Raw genomic sequence first — 22959 nt, 5'->3', positions numbered from 1 at the left:
GGACATTGTAGAAGCACAAACCCTTAATGTGCCTTACTTCTGCCATGAATTTTTTTAATCTTTATGTCAGTAATTTTTACTGGCCCAACTGGATAAACAATTACTGTCATTCTACTCCAGAAGTCTAGTGTGAGAAACTGCATCATAAGTAAAAGAGCTACCTATAGGCATAGTACTGTTTTTTAAAAATGCTCAGGGAGAGAAGGCATCTGTTCTAATTAAATACAACAGAATATCTAAATATGTTAAGAATCTGGTTTAAGAACCAAAGTTTCCCTGGTTTTGAATGACTGCATAGTCCTGGGCAGTGTAGGCAGCCAATTCTGGGTCTTATAAATTTCATTCTGGTCTCTTTTCAGCTGAGGGGAATTATGGAAGGGTGTGCAATAGGGACAGATAATGATGCTCTGAGAATGCTACTTAGTGCCTGGTGTTCTGCACCACAATGCTTTTTTCCTCTTCATTGTTTACTGGCTCAGTTTATTATTCCCTCTACTACACTGCATTTTTAAAGAGAATACTATTCATCTTCTTGCAGGTAATAGAAAAACTGGAAAATTGGAAGGAGAAAGAAAAGATAGCTGAATGTTGGCACCTTTAGATCGCCTTCTAAGAAAATAAATTCTCCCTGTTGTAGATATAGAGGAAACAGGAAAACTGCAGTCCCTGAAGATTTGCCCTAGTCCTAGAAGATAAATGTGTATTAATGTCACAGTGAGGATAGAACCAGCATCTTTTTCACCTTGCAGGTGGAGAGGTTATTAGGAATCCCTTAAAGGAATACTTATTTGTGTAATGAGGCCCTTGCTTTGCAACTCACCAGCCATCCAACTGTTTGGAATTCTTGAAGAATACTCATAAACTCTCAGTGAATTCCAAGACTGGGATAGTAGACAAATTAATAGCAACAGAAACACATGGAATAGCTTCAATAGGAACTGAAAGTCTAGAGGAATTTCCAGTTTGAGCAGCAGTTAGTGAGATTTGGTAGAGATTTTCAGCAAGCCAAAAGTTTGATTTCTTCTCCTTTGCACTCATTAGGATACAGTAGTTGATGGTCGTAAAAATTGCCTCTGTGTGAAATGTACTCATTCATCTTCCCTTAAGTTTCATATAACAGAATATTATCATATATTGTTACAGTCTGCTTATGGCAAACCTCCCAGTTGTATGAATAATATCATACAGCTTTTCTGTAAAATTGGAACATGTATTTTGAGTGAAGCAAAGGAAAGTAGAGATGATAAATGAAAGTTGTTTTGCTTTGGATACTTTTCAGCTTACATGACCTTGTATCCTTACATCCTGGTAAAATGTCTGATGTGTGACTTTGTTTTATCCCTATTTCATAGTCCATTTCTGACCTGGAGAGACGTACAGCACATTATTGTCAGGACTTCACGTGCAGGACATCTGAATGCTAATGACTGGAAAACCAATGCAGCTGGTTATAAGGGTGAGAGCTTTCTTTCTTCTTTGCTATCACAAGCAAACTAATATTTGATAATTTTGTTTGACACTATGCTGTGCATAGTTTGGAGACCTTTCAGCCTTGATCTGAAGGGGCCTCTCTTCTCTCATACAAGGAAAACCTTTTAGAATGACTAATGCACAAAACTGTTGAGTGTGAAATGCATTGGCCCGATCTTCTTAGTTCCTTTCAGTTCCATATCATACACACTGCTGCCAGAAAACTAAGCAAATTTTTGGTGTTTTTCTTTTTATATCTAGTATTCTGATAAAGTAGTATAGAGTTGAAGATGTAGCAGTTCTGGATTCCAGCCATGTTCTCACTCAGAATTATTGTCAGTTTCAATTTCAAATGATGAAACAGTATTTTCAAATTTCATTTTTATATGATAAATCTTACATTATTTATATGTGAGAATTCTGTCAGATTTTGGATAAAATTGAATTTTGAGCTGTCATGACTATTCCTGAGACATGTAATCATTTTTCAATGACCTGTCGCGTAGATTTCTAAAATTTTGTACTGTCTCTAAAATTTGATAAAAGCTACATCCTAAAACATTTTTTCACTTTTGTAATGCAAGCAGAAGTAAATACTTGTGCCCTTAAATAGGATATATATTTTTAGAATGGGTTAAAATGGAACCTTGAATCTGTACATTTTATTTCAGCACAGTTTTTCTTCTGATTCCCATTCACTACGTTCTTTCTGCTTTCACTTTGTATTGCATCCTAAACAAAACCCTGGAATGGCTTATTTCTGGTTCTCTTTTCATAAGAATTCCACCCAATACTGACATACCTCTTATAAGATGAGAGTTGATCTGTTTGTGCTTGAATCTCCTGAGATAAAATGTAATATAAAAGAGTTATCAAATCTTTGCCCTGGTTTCACTTTAAAACTGAAGCCTGTATTTAATCTATTTTGGATCAAGGCACTGCTACTGTAGAGCATCTTTAATATATAATTCTGACCTATGCCATTGTTGCAATGGCATAGAAACCAAACCAAAAAAAAAAACCTTTTTATTTTTGGACCTAAATCAGTCTCTAACTACAGAGAATGTGTTTAGAAATAGATATTTGATCAGGACCTCCTAATCATATGAAGGTTCTGATGTTCAAGAGCCTGGTTTTATCACATTTACAATTGTATGCCACACAAAAAACATAAATAGATACTTCCTTAATTGCAATAACATTACAGTATTTGTTATTGCAAAACATCTCCCAGGATTTAAAAGTTTTATCAGGAGATGGTGACTCTATCATCAGTTTATTGGGGGTATATGAGGGTTAAATACTACTTTTCAAGTAACATAAAGCAGAGCTAATTTTTTTCATATCTTACTTCCAAAATTCTATATTTTTAATGTTTTTCCACTTGTTGCCCAAGAGAGGCAAACACCCTGTGAGTCATTTCACAGCAGCTGTCACTCATTATCAAAAGACAGGTCACACTAAGGTCACACCAGCAGCAGCACTGGCAGCAGGACTTGCACTGTTGAATCACTGTGCTACCACTGCTAGTTCTGAATCCTTGGAACCATTTTTCTATGCACTGTAACACATATATAGTAAGCAAAAGGGATGAAAAAAGGTTTTGTCTCCACTCATGGAAAGTCACAAACATAGATAAGCTCAGCTTGGTAACTTGGATTCAGGAAAAACAACTTGAACTGGCTGAACTCTGCTGTAGACTCTGTGGTGAAATTGAAAAAGAGGAAGATGGGCTAAATGCTTGACCTCTGCACAGCTCAGGAATCAACCTTAACCCAAATAAAAGCATTAGTTTTAGCTAAATTATTTTGGCAACTTAGGTTGAACACATGGTTCCAATAAAAATACATCTCTTTTTAAACTCCTGTTGGTTTTGGAAGAAGGAGAAGCAAAAGATTTAGTTTAAATCACAACATCCGAACTTGAATTCAAAAGGGGATTTGCACACCACTGCTGGCAAGACTGGAAGAGGTTTTTTTATTGCACGTGGCAATATTTAGTATAATATTACACTATTATCCTTCACTAACGCCAAGAGTAACAATTAAAGTATGGTTTTTCATAGATGAACTACTCTGATCAGACTGAGTTCCTTAAGGAATTGTATCATAATCTTGTTGATAACAAGATCCATGGTTCTTCCACAGCATGTTCTTAAGAGGGGGTGAAAGATTTTTTTAAATTATCTACAGCAGACAGTCACAAGAAACAATCTACCTATCTTCAGTGCATACTGCTGGAGAAAGAGGAAAACAAGAATAAAGAGAAAAACAGGTCTGCTGCTTTAAAAATAAGAACTGAAAGGGTGAAAACCAGCAAAAACCTGAAAAAAACCTTTCACTCAACAAAGAGTCAGCAAGAGCTGGTAGTTGAAAGTGGGTCAGCATGCCCACTTTCAGAGGGCTGTTTTGCTGGTCTGCATGGCAACCCTCTCCCTTGCCATAGTCCCTGGCAGTGTTTTGCCATTGCAGAACACACAGAAAGAGCTCACAGATGTCATTACTGGTTTCAAGATCTCCTTTTTTTACTCCTTACATTTATACAAAGAAGGATTAATTCATGAAAAACACTTAGGACAGCTAGGGATTTGCTAAAGCAGTGCTTGTTATTTGTTTAATTTTCTGGCAAGTAAACAGTGCTCATTAAATTCATGTCAATAGAATTAACTCAGGAATGAGCAAGAATTTTTACTTGGTAGGAGTTTTTTTGTTGTTTTCTTGTCAGACAGCATGCATCTTTTCTCAGGAACTTGTTATTTTGTAGTCTAAAAAGAAAGACTTGAATACTCAGGCTATTCTCTGTTTAGTCAATTGTACATATAATTTGTCAATAGAGGGATTTTTAATAATTAAAGCAGTTAATTAGCTGATTTTATGAAAAAACACATGAGAGCATCTGTTTTTGTGAAGATATCAAAACTGTTGATCTGTTTCTGCTATGGCAGATTGGATGCAAATCCTTGTTCTGTCATCTGTTTAGTCAACAACAGAGCATGCAAGTGCATTCATAACAAGGAAACTGCATTAATGCTGACTTGTCTCTGAGTGGAAAGATAGAGAATGAAACACTGCAGTTTTAAGAGCAAGGATCAAATCATATAAACAGTTCTTTGTCTGCAAGTGAAGGTCCACATACTGTGAAATTCTGTCTGGAGAAATAGACCATTCATAGCGAGTGCTACTGATTTGCAGGGAAATTTCTGGAGAATGTACTTCACTCTTCCTGGCTCTGAAGCACAGAAAATAACACTTCAGTATGCTGAAATAAAATTCTACTGAAAAATGACATAAAATGAAATTAAATTCTACCTAGTTTTTTCATTTTTGGGGCACTCCTGAGCCCTAGAGGAGACACTTTTTCCTAGAGAAACCAAATTGCCTCAATTTCCAGGGAGTAAAAACAGAGTTATGTCACATCCCTTTAGTTTAGCTAAAGTATCTGCTGCTTTCATTGAAGAGTGACCACTGAAAAGGATTAGGCACTTAATGTTTTTGAGCCTTTTAATATAATTGCTTAATATTTCATAAAACTGGTGACTATATTAGTTGTGAGCAGAGCATTCGCAGAGCATTAATCTGGGAGTGAGAATGAGGTGAGTATATATGGGCTTCTATTCAGGGGACCTAGACTGGACAGATTTATCAGTAGCCAGGCAGGAATTCAGAAATGAGGAAGATATCTTTACAACATGTGCATTTCTGAGAAGACAAATAAACTATTCATAAACACTGTACTGCATGTTTTCAATAACTTTAAAATGTAAATAAATTTTAAATTATATTTTTAATACATTGTCAGAAGCTGGCATAAGACTTTTGGAAAACAGGGAGCTCATAACTCATTGTGGGATCTCAGCACCTCAGGACGGAGGTGCAGAGAGGCCGAGACCGCCCTTGGGGGGCTCAGGAGCCCTGGAATGTTGCCAGAAGTGTCTGGTGGCTGGACTTTGATCCTACACGGGAGACGACACCTGTATGAGGATGGGAGGATTTCACTGGGTGCACGGTGAAGGGATAAGTTAATTAGAGTGTAAGACACAGGGTTTAGGATTTCTGTACAGGAAGGTCTAAAGAAGTAAGATGGAGGAATTGGGGCATGTCCTGTTCTTCTTCTTCTTCTTCTTGGCCTCCATCTTCTGTGGTGATGTTGACACTTTGGGATTGGTTATTACTAAAAGTGCACTGGTTAATAAGGGTAGAAGGTATTGGGGAAAAATAATAAATATTGTGTACGTAACTTGGAGTATAAAGATAGGTGACCACCCCGGGGGTTCTCAGAGTGTGCTCATGGCTGACTTGCTGTGCAGACCTCTGTCGGGCCGAAAGAAAATCTTTTAGATAAACAATTAATAAACACCAAGACCGAGAAAAGATCTGAAGTCTCTTCTCGTCCTTTGAAGCGCGAGCTCTTCAAGGCCATCCCTGGGCCTTTCCAGGTCACCTAAACAGCCGAGAAACCGACAACTCATAAATGGTTATGTCAAACAATCAAAGCTGTTCATCTATAAAAAGATTTCTACTCTTACAGATACTTCCTGGTATTTTCACATGGTACCGTCAGCCAATATCAACTCATACACTCGTAACGCTCATACACACAGTGGGTGGAGCAAGTGAAACTGAAGTTTTGAGTTTAGCTATTGTAATATGCCAGCTTTCTTTAGTTGTCAATAAGACACCAAACACATGAAGTTGCATTGGTCTGTGTAGGAGAGAGGAATACCTGCTACCTGTGCTAGCGAGACTAGTGGATTTTTGTCCTTGAAATATTAAAGGATGACCAGCCTGGCTGAACAGGTAGCTTTGGCTGGAACTCAGGAGAAAATAAAGGAGTTTATCATCTTAGGGAGACTACTCAGGCAGAATATTCAAGAGAAGCACAAGGATGTCATGAGTTTATGCATTGAGAAAACTGGAAGGGCCAAAGCCCAACTAGACTACAATTTGGCTCCTGCAGTAAAAGGCAATTAGAAAATGTTTCTAAAAATACATTGTATTGTACAAATACATTGTATTTCTATGAATACAATGAATAAATGCATTGTTCCTACAAACAAAGGGAGGGTTAAGGGCAGTCTCTATCCTTTATTGGTTGCAGGGGGAAAGACAATAACAAAAGATGAGGAAACGAATGAAGTAGTTAATACCTTTTTACCTTTTAATACCTCTCCTATAATAAGACTCATTGTTCTCTGGGTACCTAAACTGGAAGGTGGGAATGGGAAAAAGAATTAAACCCCCATAATCCAAGGGGAAATGGTCACACCACTTAGATACATACAATCATAGGTGGTCAGTTCTGTATGGGATCCACACAAAGGCACTGAGGGAGCTGGTGCAAGAGCTCACCACTCAGTCATTTACCAACTGTCCTGGTTAACCAGAGAGGTCCCAGTTGAAGGGTCTAGAAAAAGGATCTGTCAGTCTGACCTCTGTGCCAGGGAAGGTCATGGGCTAGGTCATCTTGAGTGCCATCATGTGACACGTACTGAGCAACCTTTGACACTGTTTCCCACAGTATTCTTCTGGAGAAACTGGCTGCTCATGGTTCAGATGGATGCACAGTTCACTGGATGAAAAAATGACTGAGAGCCCAGAGAGTAGTGGGGATTGAGTTAAATTCAGCTGCAACTACTGGTATTCCCCAGGACTGAGTACTGGGGCCAGTTCTGTTTAATGTCTTTATCAATAACCTGGACAAGGAAATCAAGTGCACCCTCATTCAGTTTGCAGATGGTACCAAGTTGGATGGAAATGCTGATCTGCTGGAGAGGAAGGAAGGATCTGCAGAGGAATCTGGTCAGGCTGGATTAATGGGCCAATTTGTGAAATGCAGCAAGGTGGCATTCTGGGTTCTGCACTTGGGTCACAACAACCCTTGTGCAGCACTTCATGCCAGGAGAACAGTGGCTGGGAAGCTGCCTGACATAAAAGAACCTGGGGTGCTGATCAACATTAGCAGAGTTGGAACATGAGCCAGTAGTTGCCCAGGTGGCCAGGAAGGCCAGTGACATCCCGGTTTGGATCAGGAATAGTGTGGCCAGCAGGACCGGAGCAGCCACTATTCTCCTTTACTTGGCAGTGGTGAGGCTGCACGGCAAGTCCTGTGTTAAGCTTTGGAGCCCTCACAACAAGACATTGAGGGCAGAAGCATGTCCAGAAAAAGGCAACAGAGCTATTGAGTCTGATGAGAAGCTGTTGAGGGAGCTCTTGTTTTTTCTCACATGTAAGAGGCCAAGAACCAGAAGAATTGTGACAGGGAGGTTTAGATTGGATATTAGGGAAAATTTCTTCTATGAAATGGTTGTCAAGCATTGGAACAGACTTCCCAGGCAAGTGGTGGAATCGCCATCCCAGGAAGTGTTTAAAAGATGTATAGATCTGGCATCTGGGGACATGGTTTAGCAGTTGACTTGGCAGTGTCAGGTTAGTGGTTGGACTCAATCATAGGATTTTTTCCAGCCCAAATGATTCTGTGATTCTAAGTCGGCTGACAGCAAACATATTCTTGGAAAAGGCAATCTAACTCTGTATACATGATTGTCTTTAACAGATTGGTGGATTTAAAGTCTGAGAGAGATATTGTCCTCACATAGGTAGGCATTAGCCTTCTGTTAGCTGAACTGATTAGATTAATCTGAACTTTTTGCATCATAGCTCCTGACTGAAAGTTGTTTGAAGTCAGCGCAGTATTTAGTTTAGCACCAGGAAAGGATAGAAGTAAACAAGCTACAATTATAGCTTGTCTAACAGTGGCTGAAAGTGTCTCCCCCAGCGCTGATAGGACATGTATGATTGGAAGGATCTGTGTCCTCAAGAATCTCATCCACATTTAACTACCAGATGAGTCACAGATCAACATCATAACCTTTATAAGTGCTTCGTACAGAAATCCTTGCTGCAGCTAGAGAAAATATGTGTGGTTGGATTTGGAAATTAAGATAGCTGAGGAAAGGTGGAATAAAAACATGCGTGTTTTAGCAGCAACTCTAAAATTACTAAAATTATAGTCTTTTCACTGGATGGTCACTGTGATCTTTCCAGGTGATTCTTGTTTACTTATTGCATACAGCAGTTCAATTTCTGTCTATAAATAAAATTTTCTTTAACTTAGTATTAAAATTGCATTAGGGTTTTTTCAGGTATGTTAAACCCAAGCAAATTGCCAGGTAACTGAGTTCTGCTTGCCTTGAGTAAGAACTGAAATACCTCTTTAGGATTTGGGAAAGGGAGCTGGAAAATATCTTGAATTATGCAGCCTAAATTGTAATTTTTTTTTCTTCCTGACAAAACTGAAGTTACAGACAATATTGTTTCCAGTTGAAAGACATATAAGGCCAGAAATTTGTCAGTATAGTTCCAGAAATGAGGATGTACAAAGTAGGAGAAGGAATCTTTCAGAGAAGCCAGGCAGGCATTATTACTTTTCCCAGCCTCAAATTCTTCATCATCAGTGCTTCTCATTTACTTTTTGGATCTGCAACACTGATTTCTGTTCCCTCTGAAAAGTAAGGAATGAAGCTGTAAAAATGTAAAAACAGAGTTCAAGCAGAAGCTTCAAGCCTGAGTTGGGATACATAAAGGAAAATGGATGGACATCCATCATGATTTTGTCTTAGAGTTGATTGCTTTCCTGGGGTCATATATTGTAAGTCAAAATTACACATGTTCTGAAGTGTACATTAAATGGCTCTAAACTGGGAGTAACAGCAGGCAAAAGGCAAAATTAGGCTTTAATGTTCTTCTATAATTGCACTCAGAATTGTCACCAAAGCATGATCAGCATAGGAGACAAAGAATTTAAATTAGTGCCTCAGCTCAACAACTGAGATAACTTCCTGTCTGTTTGTCTTAGATATAAAGGTATACACAATTTCTCTGCAGCTCTCTAGTATTCCAAACATTGCCAAGTGGGCTGACAGCTCTAACAGGATGCACACCATGAGAGTGATAACCTTTGACATTGTTTCCTTTTAACAAGCCCAACTCAGACATTTATGAAAACCCTGTAAAGAACTGGGGCACAGGGAGGAAGCAGAGGTTTGAAAGTCTTCCCCTGTGGACTTATAACCATAAGAGTCTTGCACTTACTGTGAAATGTAAATTTCTATTTTGCAGTATTAAGAAAGAAAAACTGGGATCGATAAATTTCAAAAATTACTGATAAACTGATAAAATTCTCCAAAGCAGAAGGTTTTAATTGCAGACATTGAACACTGATTTTTAAAAAAATGTCCTTGGAAGTTACATGACCTCTTTATGTACTAATTATCAATGTGGTACGCTTGTAAGAATGTTGTAAGCAAATATCTGTCCTGCTTGTATCCATCCGTAGCAATAGTGAACATCTTTTGAGTGTGGTAGGTCTGTCTTTTTAAAAAAATGACAAACAATTGCCTTTATGAACACCAAAGCTCTTCTTCACTGCTGTTGCATTGCTATAATGCCTTTCAGTAGTTACAAAACTGGCAGTTGTTTTATTATCAGAGTGTGTCCACTTTAATGGAACTAGGATTCAGGCCAGTTGGGAAACAGATCACACTATCTTCAACGAAGTATTTTAATGTACCCCGTCAGGATGTAGAATTTCATGTAATAATAGGGAAAGATAAGGGTCTACATAGGACAACTCAGCTCAGTTAGATGCCTGAAGTTATTTATAACAGTATCCTTTTTGCCCTCCAGAAAAATCAGCTTTTGAGGATTTGCTTTTAAGTCAGGGGATGAAGAACCTCACCCACCACTCTGACATTACTGGCCAACTATTTCTGTAAACAGTAGCTGGCTTACTCTTTAACTTCCTTTTGCTTCAGGTTACTGATCAGCATCTACTACATAGCTCCACAGGGATACTGTGAAGTTGGCTTAGTTAATTAATAATTTATCTAGTTATTCTATTCAGCATCATTATCATTAAACAATTTGCAATGCACTTTTTCTGTGATTTACTGCATGTTTGTATATCCTTTTTCTGACAAAATCTGAGGGAGCAGAATGCTCAGTCAGGAATTAGTGTAAATATCCTGCTGGAGTTCCAATACTTCAGGACACACAGAGCCTCAGAGTGGAATGGAACAAGAGGGATGCCATGTGTCTGATACATCTGACAGGACAGAAATGCTATCTATGTGCCTTCTGCTAACAATCTGTCAGGATTTCCAGTTACAGTGCCTTTGACTCACCTGTCATTATCTGTTCTGAGATGAAGACTAGAACAGACACTCTCACCAAAAGAGGTTTTTATTGTTTGATAGAAGGACATTGTATTTGTCCACTTCTGAGATATCAAGGAATCCTAAATATATCTCCTAGGGTGAATTTCCTCCTAATAGAGGAGATGGGTGCATTATTTTGCAAGGTGTTGCACAATGTAGTCACAAAATACATTTTTTCTTTAAAAAAAGTTGCAAACCACCATGTTTTCCAGTGCTAAAAATCCTCATGCTAAAAATAAAAATTGAAAAAAAACCCAATTCAGTTTAAAAAGAATACCACTAGTTAAAAAACTATAGCTTCTATTACTGCAGATGCTCCTTAGCCAACTTTATTTCAGCAAACATTTTTTTCACCCTTCTAAACCCATATAACCTTCAGATTTATTCCATTCACATAAGCTGTCTTATTTCAAGTGAATTAATGTCTTCAGTAAAGGCTTTATGATTTACAGCCAAATGCTGCTGCAGAGAAGTCTTAGAATCCTGCTGCAGAATTTTCATAGCAATCCCCAGTCAGCAGTAGTCAGGTTTTCTGTTTCCATCACAACTCTGCTGCTTCAAAGGCAGAGAAGTAAGCCAGTATCCCTGGTCACTCTGCCGAGGTTTTCAGCAAAGCTCACTGGTGTTTTCTCTGACTCTGGGTAAGATATCCCCATATGCAGGGCACAGTCTATGTGTGAACACCATCTGTTCCGAAGACTTCATTAACTTGCTTTACTCGCTCCTAAACAAGCTTTGAGAAGTAAATCAGGAACTGTTGGCATGGCTGTGCTTGGTACTCATGGATGCTCACTGCTGACCTCAGACCCGCTGAATCCCAAGACTGAGGCCCTCTGCCTGGGAGCTGCTTATGCTCATGAGAGGTGGGAACTATTTGGGTGGCATGTGCTGTCACTACCAGCAGAGCCTGACTCTGGGAGACCAAAAGGGTGCTTTGCTCCTCGTGCCTTATGTCAACCAGTGTCTCTTTAATAACCACTTGAGTTTTAAATTCCTGAAATAGATAAAATAAGTAAGGATCTGAAGGAAAATAGAATCTTGTTATTTAATTTCTCAGTGTTTTAAGATGGTATGTTCTAAGGCTATTTTTTTAATGACTGCAAAGCCTCATAGCAGTGTCAGAGTTACACACAAGCTACTCAAAAAGGTAGACTGGTTAGTGGAGTTTTAGTTTCTAATAGCTATCCTGCTAGCTTTTCTTGGCGGTCTGTATTTTATTTTATCAATTAATAGGAGCTTTTTGGCAAAAAGAAAAATGTAAAATCCAGAAGTCTCTTCTTTTTTGTCAAATCTATTATCAGGTAAAGCCACGGTTAGTATATTACTGGAGAAATTATTTGTACTATTGCAAAAATCAGAAACAGACATAGACATAACTGGAATCTCAATAAAAGCACTTTTGAAGTATTCTGTTAGCACCTTTCTGACTATGAAAATAATCAAAGCCTTGGAGCACCTCTCCTATGAAAAAGACAAGGAAGGGTGGGGTTGTTCAGCCTGAAGAGAAGGCTCCAGTGAGACCTTGTGTTGGCCTTTCAATATATAAAAGGTTTCTAGAAGAAAGACAGAAAGAAATTTTTTAGGAAGGTCTTTTGTAAAAAGACATGGGGCAATAGTTTTAATTTGAAAAAGAGTATATTTAGACTGGACATAATGCAGGACATTTTTATACATGGTGCTTGGTAACAGTCAACATGGCTTTACACGGGGGAAATCATGCCTGACAAATTTGCTGACCTTCTGTGATAGGCCTACAGGATTGATGGATAGGGGCAGAGCAGAGCAACTGACATCGTCTACCTGGACTTGTGCAAAGTATTTGACATTGTACCACTGAATATCCTTTTCTTCAAAGTGAAGAGACATGGATTTGATGGATACGCCACTTGGGTGAAAAACTAGCTAAAAATGGCCGCACACTCAGAATTGTGTCCAGTGTCCACATGGAAACCAGTGACAAGCAGTGTCCCTCCACAGTCAGCACTGTGGCAGATACTGTTCAACATCTTTGTTTTTGTTGGTGACAGGGACAGTGCAATCAAGTGCACCCTCATCATATTTGCTGACAACATGAAGCAGTGTGGTACAGTCAACACACTGGAGAGAAGGGATGCCATCATAGGTCCCCTGAAGGGCTTGAGAGGTGGGTTTGTGTGAACCTCATGGAGTTCAACAAAGCAGAGTGCAAGGTCTTTACACCTGAATTGTGGCAATGCCAGACACACTCAGAGGTTGGGCAGAGAAGTGATTGAGCCCTGTGGAGAGGGATTTGAGAGTAACTGTTGATGAAAAACTCAACACGGGCCAGCAGTGTGGAGTTACAGCCCAGAAAGCCGATCCAATCCTTGGCTGCATTTTTAAAGGAGTGTGGCCAGCAGGTCAGAGGAGGTCATTCTGCCCTCTATTCTGCTCTGGTGAGATCCTACCTGGAGTGCTGTATACAGGCCACAATATAAGAAGGACATGGAACTTGTTGGAGCAAGTCCAGAGGAGGGCTGATAAATTCATACAAGGACTGGAGCATCTTCTCTGTGAAGATAGGGTGAGAAAGTTGAGGCTGTTCAGCCTGGAGAAAGGAAGGTTGTGTGGAATCTTAGAGCAACCTTACAGCATCTGAAGGGGGCCTACAGGGAAGCTGAAGAGGGACTCTTCATCAGGATCTGTAGTGATAGGACAAGGTATAATGGGAGAATATTGAAAGAAAGGAAATTTAGATTAGATACTAGGAAAAAATTCTTTACTGTGAGCGTGGTGAGACACAGGTTGCCCAGGGAGGCTGTGGATGCCCAACCCTGTCAGTGTTCAAAACCAGGTTGGATAAGGCCTTGAGCAACGTGAGGGGTAAATTTCCTTGCCCATAGCAGAGAGTATTGGGACCAGTTGATCTTTAAGGTCCTTTCCAACCCCTTAATATTCTGTGATTCTATGATTTGAATGGTGAGGTTTCCCAGAGTCGCTGTGAATGCCTTATCCCTGGAAGTGCCTCAGGGCCAGATTGGACAGGGCGTTCAGCAGCCTGGTGTCCCTGCTCATGGTGGAGAGGTCAGACTAGATGAGCTTTAAATGTCCCTTGCAACCCACATCATACTGTGCTTCTATGATCCTATGCTGTAGAGGCCCTTCAGATTCTCATTGTGCGTCTTTGTAGCTGCCACTTTTTAAACAAATCTGTTGGGCAACTGTATGCTTTTCACAACCTTCTCTAGTGTGGTGATAGGTGTAAGAGCACAATCTTCCCACTTCCATACTGAGTCTATAAAAATGCCTGGATTTCAGGGACTTTGAGGAGCAAATACTTTGTTTGCTGTTTCATTTGGTTTTAGGTACAGAAATTGAGGAATTGTTCTCTGTAGAATACAGAAACACAAATAATGTGCTTAATTTGAAAACCATGAGTGAGTTGGTTTTAAAAGCAATAATGAAAAAGCATCTTTTTGCACACTTGTGTTACTGGCCTGTAAAGCAGTTATGTGTTTATGAAATCACACTCAGTTGTCACAGGTTACTGGTGCCAAGTTGGCATGAAATAGGAATACGGCTGAAACAAGATGAATTATTAAAGATCAGTGTTGTCTTAGAGAGGACATGACAAAACAAAACAGTTTAAGCTGTGTTATCATGACATTTCTCCACTTTTTGTCTAATTCTTGTTATGCAGTTGTTTATCCTTGTTGAAATATTTCAGTATTCCAAGCAAATGACAGAAAAGCAATATGAAATTGTTAAAGCATTATAGAATTAGTTCATTCTATTTGCAATTAAAATGTCAAATGTAAAAGATTGGTGTAGATCAGTCAAAAGTATTTATGGGCTGAGAGTAACTCAAGAGGCTTACATATTCTAGACCTGCTAAGCAATATTTAAGAAACCATAGTATTAATGGACATTTTAGTCTCCTATTCTGTCAATCTCATTTTGAATCAAGTTCCTATTGTGGCATAAATACACAGATCATTACAGTTGACATACCAAACAGATTAATCTAGTTGAGGAAGCTGCATATTCCTCATTTGTCACACTGAAATTATTACTATTTCTCTCCTGATTTGGCATTTGATATGTGTATACAAAATGTTTATATTTCAAATGCTGCTTTCACAGTACATAGGTCATGGTGTATAAAATGCCAAAAATATAGTAGGGAGAAAATTTTATGCAGGCCTTTTGTCACATGAGTAAAATAGCAGGGAAGGCTTAGTGTTTAAGTTACTGATGAGACATCTTGATGACAGGCAATGAAACTGCAGCCTAACAAATCAAGTTTAGCTACACTGGAAATGTTGTGTTTAGTGTCTGGGCCAAATTTTTCTGAAGTCTGCATGATTCTATGTTATGATTTATGAACACCAGCTCTTCATATTTCTCATAGTCAAGTCAAATGGGATATGCATCCTAACTTTAGATTTGAGGGTAGCTTTGTATGTAAATGAGAAAGTTTCTGAATTTTCAACAGCAATTTCAGACAAAAGCAAGGAGATTATGAAAAAGCTGGGGAAGTCTCTCCAGCAGCTCAGAAGGCCTTGTTTTCGCAGTGTACTGATGAAGGAACTGCACTAGGGGTAAATAAATGGACTTAAGCCATGACAAATGTTGTTTCATCTTTAAGATGAAAACATCTTTAAGAAAGATTAAAGAGATCAGATAAAACTTAGTATTTACTTCATGTTGTGGGAGGGAAGTTTTTCTCTGAAACATGCCCTGCACCTGTAAGACTCTGTGTAGGCCTGTGATTTTGCAGAAATAAAATTGATCAATTAGTACAGCTGCCTGACAGGAGAGAGAATTCAAGATAGCTCTACTGATGCACACTTTGGTCACACAAGGAGATCACATTTTCAACCCTTCAGCTTAATAAAAGCAACAGTCTAGTCCTCAGCCACCAGCTTACATTGTATCATATTATTATATTATATTCATATTATATTCATATTTCGTTTGTGAAGGAAAAGTACCTTTGTACAAAACAGCCCAATACCCACTCTGACATATGTAATGATTCCTAGCAAGAGCTGAGCCCAGTAGCAATTCACAGCAGTGGTAATGCAGAGCACATAAGTAGGTAGATGCAAGGTCTGGTGGCATTTTACACTTTGCTCTCTGCAGTCATCATGACCTTTCAGACAGTGCTTTTGATTAATCTGGGTTAACAATGTCAATTCAGTATGTTTTGCATACAAATCAGAGGCAGTTCCAGGGCGTTTCTTAGAAGACATTTATAGCTCCATGTAGACCACCAGGCTATTGTTAACCTTTGGGACAGGCATCTTGGCATATAGCTCATGGGAATACAAGGATGTACACAGATGAAGAAGCACAATCTGAAGATAGCAGAGAGAAAAATCTCTTTTCTTCTCTAAGACACAACTACTTTGTTTAACTATGTGATTATCTCCTAAATTGCTGTAATTTGGTCTTTGAAAATTATGGGCCTCTGCTTGTACCTTCAGCTGCAAACCAGCCCATTGGATCAAGGGCTTTGAATGGAAATGTTTTGGACAGCCAAATGTCAGTCTACATGGGAGGATTTAAAAGTAACCCTCTCTGTCAGGAAGTTTTTTATTTCAATGGGAAGGCCTTTCAAGGAAAAAAAGTATTTCTTTTTCAACTGAAAAAACCACATCAGCTGCAGAACTTATCACTACACTGCTGCTCTCATGCAAGACATTTTAAACATTGAGTCATGGACAAATACCACAACCACAAAACCTTGAGTGGTAAGTTTTTCTCCTGGATGACAATTCTTCCTAAATTCTGTCTTCCAAGTATTTGTTAGGGTAGGGAGGATAGAAAGTTCACTCCATAGATTTTATTTGCATTTTTAATGTGCATACTAGGGAAAAAATTATATGGGTAAATAGCTTAAAAGTTACATAAGTTTCCATTTGAAGGTCACTGACTGGTGGTGGCAATGTTACATGTTTTTCTGCCCTTATTTCTTATCAAGAAAAGATGAGGTGCATTGAAGAATCCTTTTCAGCTGGCAGTTTTGGACAGTGCTAGATATTTGGAAGATGTAATCCTTAAGCTTTGGACTGTATTTGTTTGAGAAGGCGGGTTTTTTTTTTTTAGGTAGAGTCCTTTGAATTTTGGTTTGGCAATATAGAGAATGCTTTCACAAACCCTCTACAACATGCATTTGGAAGGATTTATACCATGCTTTGTTGCATTGCTGGTTAAATTTGCACTTACAATTTTCTGTGAGTTTCTGTGGTAGCAAGAAAAACTGATTTACTAATATTTGCAATCTAAACTCCTCCTGTGGAAGCTTTTTTGTTTCACCTTCTGCTGTTGGAATTTTATCAAGAGCACCAGTTTGTCACAATGGCACATCATGGCTAAAAGCTCTTCTAATTCACCAAAACCCTTTTGCAAGTCTCTATTTCAATTGGAATAGCAATCAAAAACACACAGCTGATTCAGTAAGTGCTTTTCACCCTCATCAAGCAGACAGGTTTAGGGAGAGGGTGGGTCTACCTAGTTGGTTGGGCAATGACAAACATACCATATACAGGAAGAGAAGAACATTCACTAGTGCTGCTTACACTCAGGGAAGTTCAGAGGATACGACAGCTACAAAGTGGTCTGTTCATTCTCAAATTTGTCTCAGTTAGCTTCCCAGAATACACATGCATGTGTTTGGCATTTGAGTAATGGAAGTAACCTTCCTCTCATTCATTATGCTCATATATCCCTTTGTCATACAAAAGGGCTAATTGAGGCACATGGACTCAGGGCAGCCAGAGGCAATTTTAGTCACTGGCATTCTGTAGTTTTCATAGTAGGCAGTGTAGGTAGTGCCTCATGCCACTTCTGTAATAAAGCAGTGAACAGATTTGTTGAACAAATTAGATATTGTCATTACTGTTCTTGGCAATGAGATTTTGGAGCTTTGAGTGAAAGTAAGAAAGAAGAGAAAAGAAGTAACTCCTGTTAGGATATGACACTCTGGAGTTAGTCTATGATGAAACCCAAGGGTTTATGCTATAACTGTATCCATTCTGTTTGTACCTTGCAGTGAGCCACCTTTATGGATTTGGACTGATGGATGCTGAAGCAATGGTGACAGAAGCAGAAAAGTGGACAACGGTGCCTCCACAGCATGTGTGTGTGGAGAACACAGATCGGCAAATCAAGTAATACCCGCTACCAAAACTTTTGCTGGCTTAAATTTATGGAAAAAAAATTGGCTATAATTTACCCCTCCCTTGCATTGCGTATAATGTATCATTTTTAAAGCCATCCAAGAGAGTCTGTCACATTTACACATGTAGTGCATGGGAAAAGGCCCTAGTTTAAAGAACATTGCAGAAGGTGAAGGTGTAAAACAGTCCAGACTGGGTAATGATGGATTTTTATGTAGATGATACACCAAAGAATATTTGGTTGAATGCATTTCAATCACCTTTGCAAGAAGAGATAGATTTAACAGTCCAGGATGTAAAAAGCAAATATGCTTTTGAAACAATGTGATAATGTGTCTCTCCAATGGTCTTAGGAGGGTCTCTAGTTCAGAGGCCAAAACTGAACTGCTTTGCACTTGCTAAGTTAGGGTCTCTGTAGAACCAGGCTTAAGAGCAAAACTCTGTTATGTGTACTCCATGGACCTAGAGGCAGCATCAAGCATGAGGTGGACTTCCTCATGCACTAAGAATATTGTTTGCTAATTATATTTGAAAGGCTTGATCTGTAACTGGTGTAGTCTGCAAGGATGTCATACCAATTTAAACCAGCTGAGTCAGATGCCTTTTGGTACAGTTAACATGTAATACTTGCTGTTACGTAAGCTAGGATTAGCTATGCCAGGCATTTCCTGGGGTTTAGCAACCAGCTGTGATCCCATGACAATCTCAGCATTTCTCAGCTGGCCACTAATCTACAATAATGCTCTGTCCCAAAGGCTTATTCCTATTTTACCTTGTGTATGTGCTTAACAGAAACCCAAGCAGTTGCCATTAGTCATTATCTGCAGTGAAATAATTACCCTATAGTGGTATTTTCAGCTAGGAAGCACATGTCAAAACTAATGATTATAGGCTATTGACTTTACAGTTATCAAACCCTGTCATTCTCTACTGAGCAAAAAAGATGGGGTTGTATATTTTACACAAAAAGCAAGAAATGCTAATGTTGTTTGCTATGCTTCTGTTATAGAACAATACGACCTGACAGCATTGTCCGTTCAATTTACAAAGCCACTGGCTGTTCAGATAATCCTAACCACCATGTGATCTACTTGGAGCACGTTGTTGTACGTATCACTATTACTCACCCTCGACGTGGAGACTTGGCAATTTACCTAACCTCTCCTTCTGGAACTAGGTCACAGCTCTTGGCCAACAGGTATAGTATGACAACCCAATTTCACAGTACAGTCAGCATGTAGAGCCTGCATAGACATGTCCATGTCAGCAAAGAGCAGTCAAGTCATTACAGCAGTGATACTAGAAGTCATAGGCTAATTACTTTTTCGTAGAGAGATGGGCAGAATGAAGTACAAATGAACTCAGAGATGAATAGAATACAGTCTCAGTATTTAAAAGAGTATGTTAAAACTGTTGAGCTCCAAGACAAAGATTAGTCAATTTCAATAGTTCTTGTGTGGCTCACCATTTATTAGATTGCTGGAAAATGTGAAGAAAACAGATTCAGTTCAGCTTCATAAGGAAGCTGAATCAAAGTGTTTATACATATTGCCACTTATTTTTCGTTTTTCTCTTTTCTTATCGTTTTTTAAATAGCAATGAAAGTCAGATAGAATAGTGTATATTTACCACTATTTTTTAAATCCCTGATATTACCTGTTTCCAAATCCTTTTTTTCTAAGTAAACATACTCAATCCATGAAAGGCTTATATGACAGTGCTGAAAAGTAGCACTAGCACTTGAAATTAAAGGCTTCATTTGTAAATTGCAGATTAAAGCTTTTAAAAGTTAGCCATCGCCTTCAAAAATTTTTAAAAGTTAGACATCAGTTCAGTGATGGATACTTGCTTTCAAATGTCCAGCCATTTTTACAACAGCTACTAAGAATGATCAGTCTTCTTCCCCATCACCTCTACGTTATGCTCTTGGAGAAACTGTCATAGTGTGTCATATTGTCTTTTTTATTCTGATTATTGAACTCAAAGTATCTCTTTGTCCAATATATCATTGGACAAATAATAAGTGGAGGGAATCATTACCAAACTGGAAGATTTCTCAGTCATGATTCTTTTTCTCTGATCTACTAGCAGAGATTTTCTTCAAAGAAAACATCGGCAGTCTTTCCCATGTAAATCTCACTAAATCCATGGTCATCCACCTCCTACCAGACGTGGTTAAGGCATTAAGAAACATCAGAAAACTTTCCAAATTTTACGCCAGTTACAAATATGCAAATAAGTTACATTTACAGTAAGAAATGCTTGTATACTTCTCCAACTAGCTAGAAATCTTCTTCCTCATGGGACCATAGGTAATTCTTGTTCCTTGATGACTTGATGTAGATGACTGCCATTCTGCTTGACACAGAGCATGGCTCCCACAGAAAAGTTTATGTTTACTGATGTTATGTATCAGAAACTGCAAAAAAGGCCATCTATCAAACCTGTGTTGTGAGAACTCTTCTGCCATCATGCTTAAATCTTCACAAAATTAATATCCCTCGTCCTATTCTTCAGAGCTTTTAATGGATTGAGAGTGGCCTGCTTTCCAGACTGCTTTTCATCCATGCTTCCTCAGTCAGAAATGCTCATTATCTAGATCTGGAGACTTGCATGTCCTCCTCTATCTTAATGATATCTCAATGAACCATGAATGCACATTTTCATTAGAGATTATGTTAAATTAAAAGAAAAGGTAAATTGAAAATGTTCTTCAAGCTGTAGACACTAATTCACCAAATGGAGAGGAAGTTGTCCTGGAAGTTTGGGCTCCTCTAGAATATCTCCTGTGTTCTATTGTGAGTTCTGTCATAGGTTGCTAATAAAGCACTTAGGCACACATATCCATGTCTTCCTGCTGCACTACTGCACTGAACAAAGAATTTGTCTTCTGCTAATGAGTGTGAGACAGGTTTCTCCTATTAGTTATGAAACAGGGTTTTGTTTTTCTGTTTGAAGAAATCCTTCTTTAGTTTTCTCTTCCATTTGCATGCAGTAGTTCTTCCTCAGTTCAAAATGAAAAAACATGAAAGCCATCCAACTAGGTATCCAAACAAAACAATCTTGTGTAAACCCAGTGGTCTTAACGCAGCTAACTTTTGGCTCTAGGCTGTCATGTGCTGCAGCTGACTCACAGCAAGTGGGAAATACATTCCAGGATTCACAGTTCACCTCTGGTGATGATTGGTGTGTGGGATAGGTACAAAATTTAATTCAATCAGTGTCTTTGTAACCCCTGCACCTTAAAAAGAATTATTTTCTGTATGGGCAGAAGAGAAACGGTATGCAAGTATATGTAATAAAATAAGAGGATGTTCAGCTCTTTCTTATATGTTAGTATCAGAAGACTAAACAGAAAACAAAGAAACCTTAAAGGTCTTTTCACATTTTGTTACTTCCCAGGAAACAAATTATTCATGAGAGAGCTTATAGAGTCTCACCAGAAATTCCCTTCCCATGGAAACTTCAGAAATATTCGGACTTGCCATCACATTGGGCTGATGGGTTACTAAACAACTCTGGGCTTCTAATATTAGGGATAAACGTATCTTGCAAATGCTAGGTCTGAAAAACCTAGAGCCTTCATGAGGCCTTTCTTAGGGTAAAGTGAGGGATATGAACAAAATACTTTCTGAAATGATGTTTCAAGGCTTACTTCATTTATCCTTGCTGTAAGAAGTCATACAGCTTAGAGATAGTAATTTCTTGACACTAGGAGTATGCTGTGTGTTGTCAACGTATATGTTTTAGAATCATGTTATGAACTAAAACTTGAAATGGGATGGATTTTCCAGTATGAAAAATTAGTTATGAGGCATTTGATTTTTAATGTATCAGTAATACTGAATATCAGTGAATAAATGCATTCAGTTTATAAGCATGCATACAGAGATACATTGGCAGCAAATGGTCTGGTTTTTCTGCTATAGGCAAAGGCTCCAGAGGCTGTTGTACATTGCTACTACCTGACTGGGATGTTTTTCTCAGATATACAAGACTTTTTAATGTACATGTACAGGATTAATAGCAGCAATACCAGCTGTTTTTACTGAAACCCGGGAAAGTCCCATTGTTTTACAGTTACTCATTTGGGTTTAATTTGAAACAGTTCGCTTGGTAAAATGTTTTTAAATCCAAAAGGTATATTTTACATGTGCACTTCTCCACCAATTCTGGAAGAAAAGTAATTGTGTGTAATTTCTGGTGCATTGACAAGTAGTTCCCTCAAGGCAATATTTGGCCTTTTTTCTGCATATTTTATCCTTAATGTTGGCACCCCCTAAAATGACTTCAGTAAGAAAACTTGTTAGTCTGAGATGATGTGGATTCCTTTGCAGGCATTTGGTGGATAACACTGTCACTGGTTTAAGCCTTATGTGCATTCTTCAAAATCTGCATTACAGGGAACATCTGCTTTGTTGTTTGGAAAGTACTAAACATGATTACATTGGATGCACTGCACTAGAGGAAAATACAGGCTGGAAGTGTATTGGCTGGTGTGAGGATGAGGCTAGAGTTAAGTCGAAGGGGGAACAGTATCCTCTTTCCAAAAACAATTGGCCAGTGGATTTGGCAGTGTGGGTTTCTGAGTGTTTTTTGAGACATACCAAGGTCAGTTCTAACAAACATTCACTACAGGCAGGCTATGGAGGAGAAGCTAGATACAAAAGGAGTAGGAGAAACAAACTTAGGGCTCATTTGTCTCCCACTGAAGTCATGGCTTATTTAATTCTTGCCCTTTAAATTTAAAGCAGCTGTTGCCATTTGAACTGCGTAACTGAAATATTTCAGCCACATGGTGGCAACTTTCCAGGCCACTAGCTACATAAGCTTATATAGCCGTGGTATTAATAATACTTCTCTTCAGTAACAAAAGAATGTATCCTCATGACCATCTTTTTCCTATCATGAAACCTTAGACAATCAGTAAATTTTAATAATATCCTCCTCTGCAGAACTCTTAGACCAAATCCAGGTTATTCTTATCTAATCTTACTCAATTGTTTGCTTCATAAAATGCCTCGGTGATCTGAAATAGGGCAAAATTTTCTTTATAAGTATGCATCTTTTTTCCAGCTTGCATGTTATACTCTTATATTAAAGAAAACTAACATTTTAATTCTAATAGGATGA

The 22959-nt window shown here is 38.5% G+C and overlaps 1 protein-coding gene across 2 annotated transcripts in view; it reads left to right on the top strand.

The window, feature by feature from the left end:
* The window catches only part of PCSK5 (proprotein convertase subtilisin/kexin type 5), a 226691-nt gene that overhangs the window by 128332 nt on the left and 75400 nt on the right, over nucleotides 1-22959 (top strand). For both annotated transcript variants that reach the window (XM_058824331.1, XM_058824333.1), the window contains exons 10-12: nucleotides 1353-1456; nucleotides 17700-17817; nucleotides 18836-19024. In XM_058824331.1, the coding sequence (XP_058680314.1) occupies nucleotides 1353-1456; nucleotides 17700-17817; nucleotides 18836-19024 (411 nt within the window). The remainder of the gene's footprint in view (nucleotides 1-1352; nucleotides 1457-17699; nucleotides 17818-18835; nucleotides 19025-22959) is intronic.

Source organism: Ammospiza caudacuta, chromosome Z, assembly GCF_027887145.1.
Source record: "Ammospiza caudacuta isolate bAmmCau1 chromosome Z, bAmmCau1.pri, whole genome shotgun sequence".
In the NCBI taxonomy this organism is placed as follows: domain Eukaryota; kingdom Metazoa; phylum Chordata; class Aves; order Passeriformes; family Passerellidae; genus Ammospiza; species Ammospiza caudacuta.
Note: the sequence above shows the minus strand (reverse complement) of the source record. Positions and strands in the feature narration are given on the sequence as shown.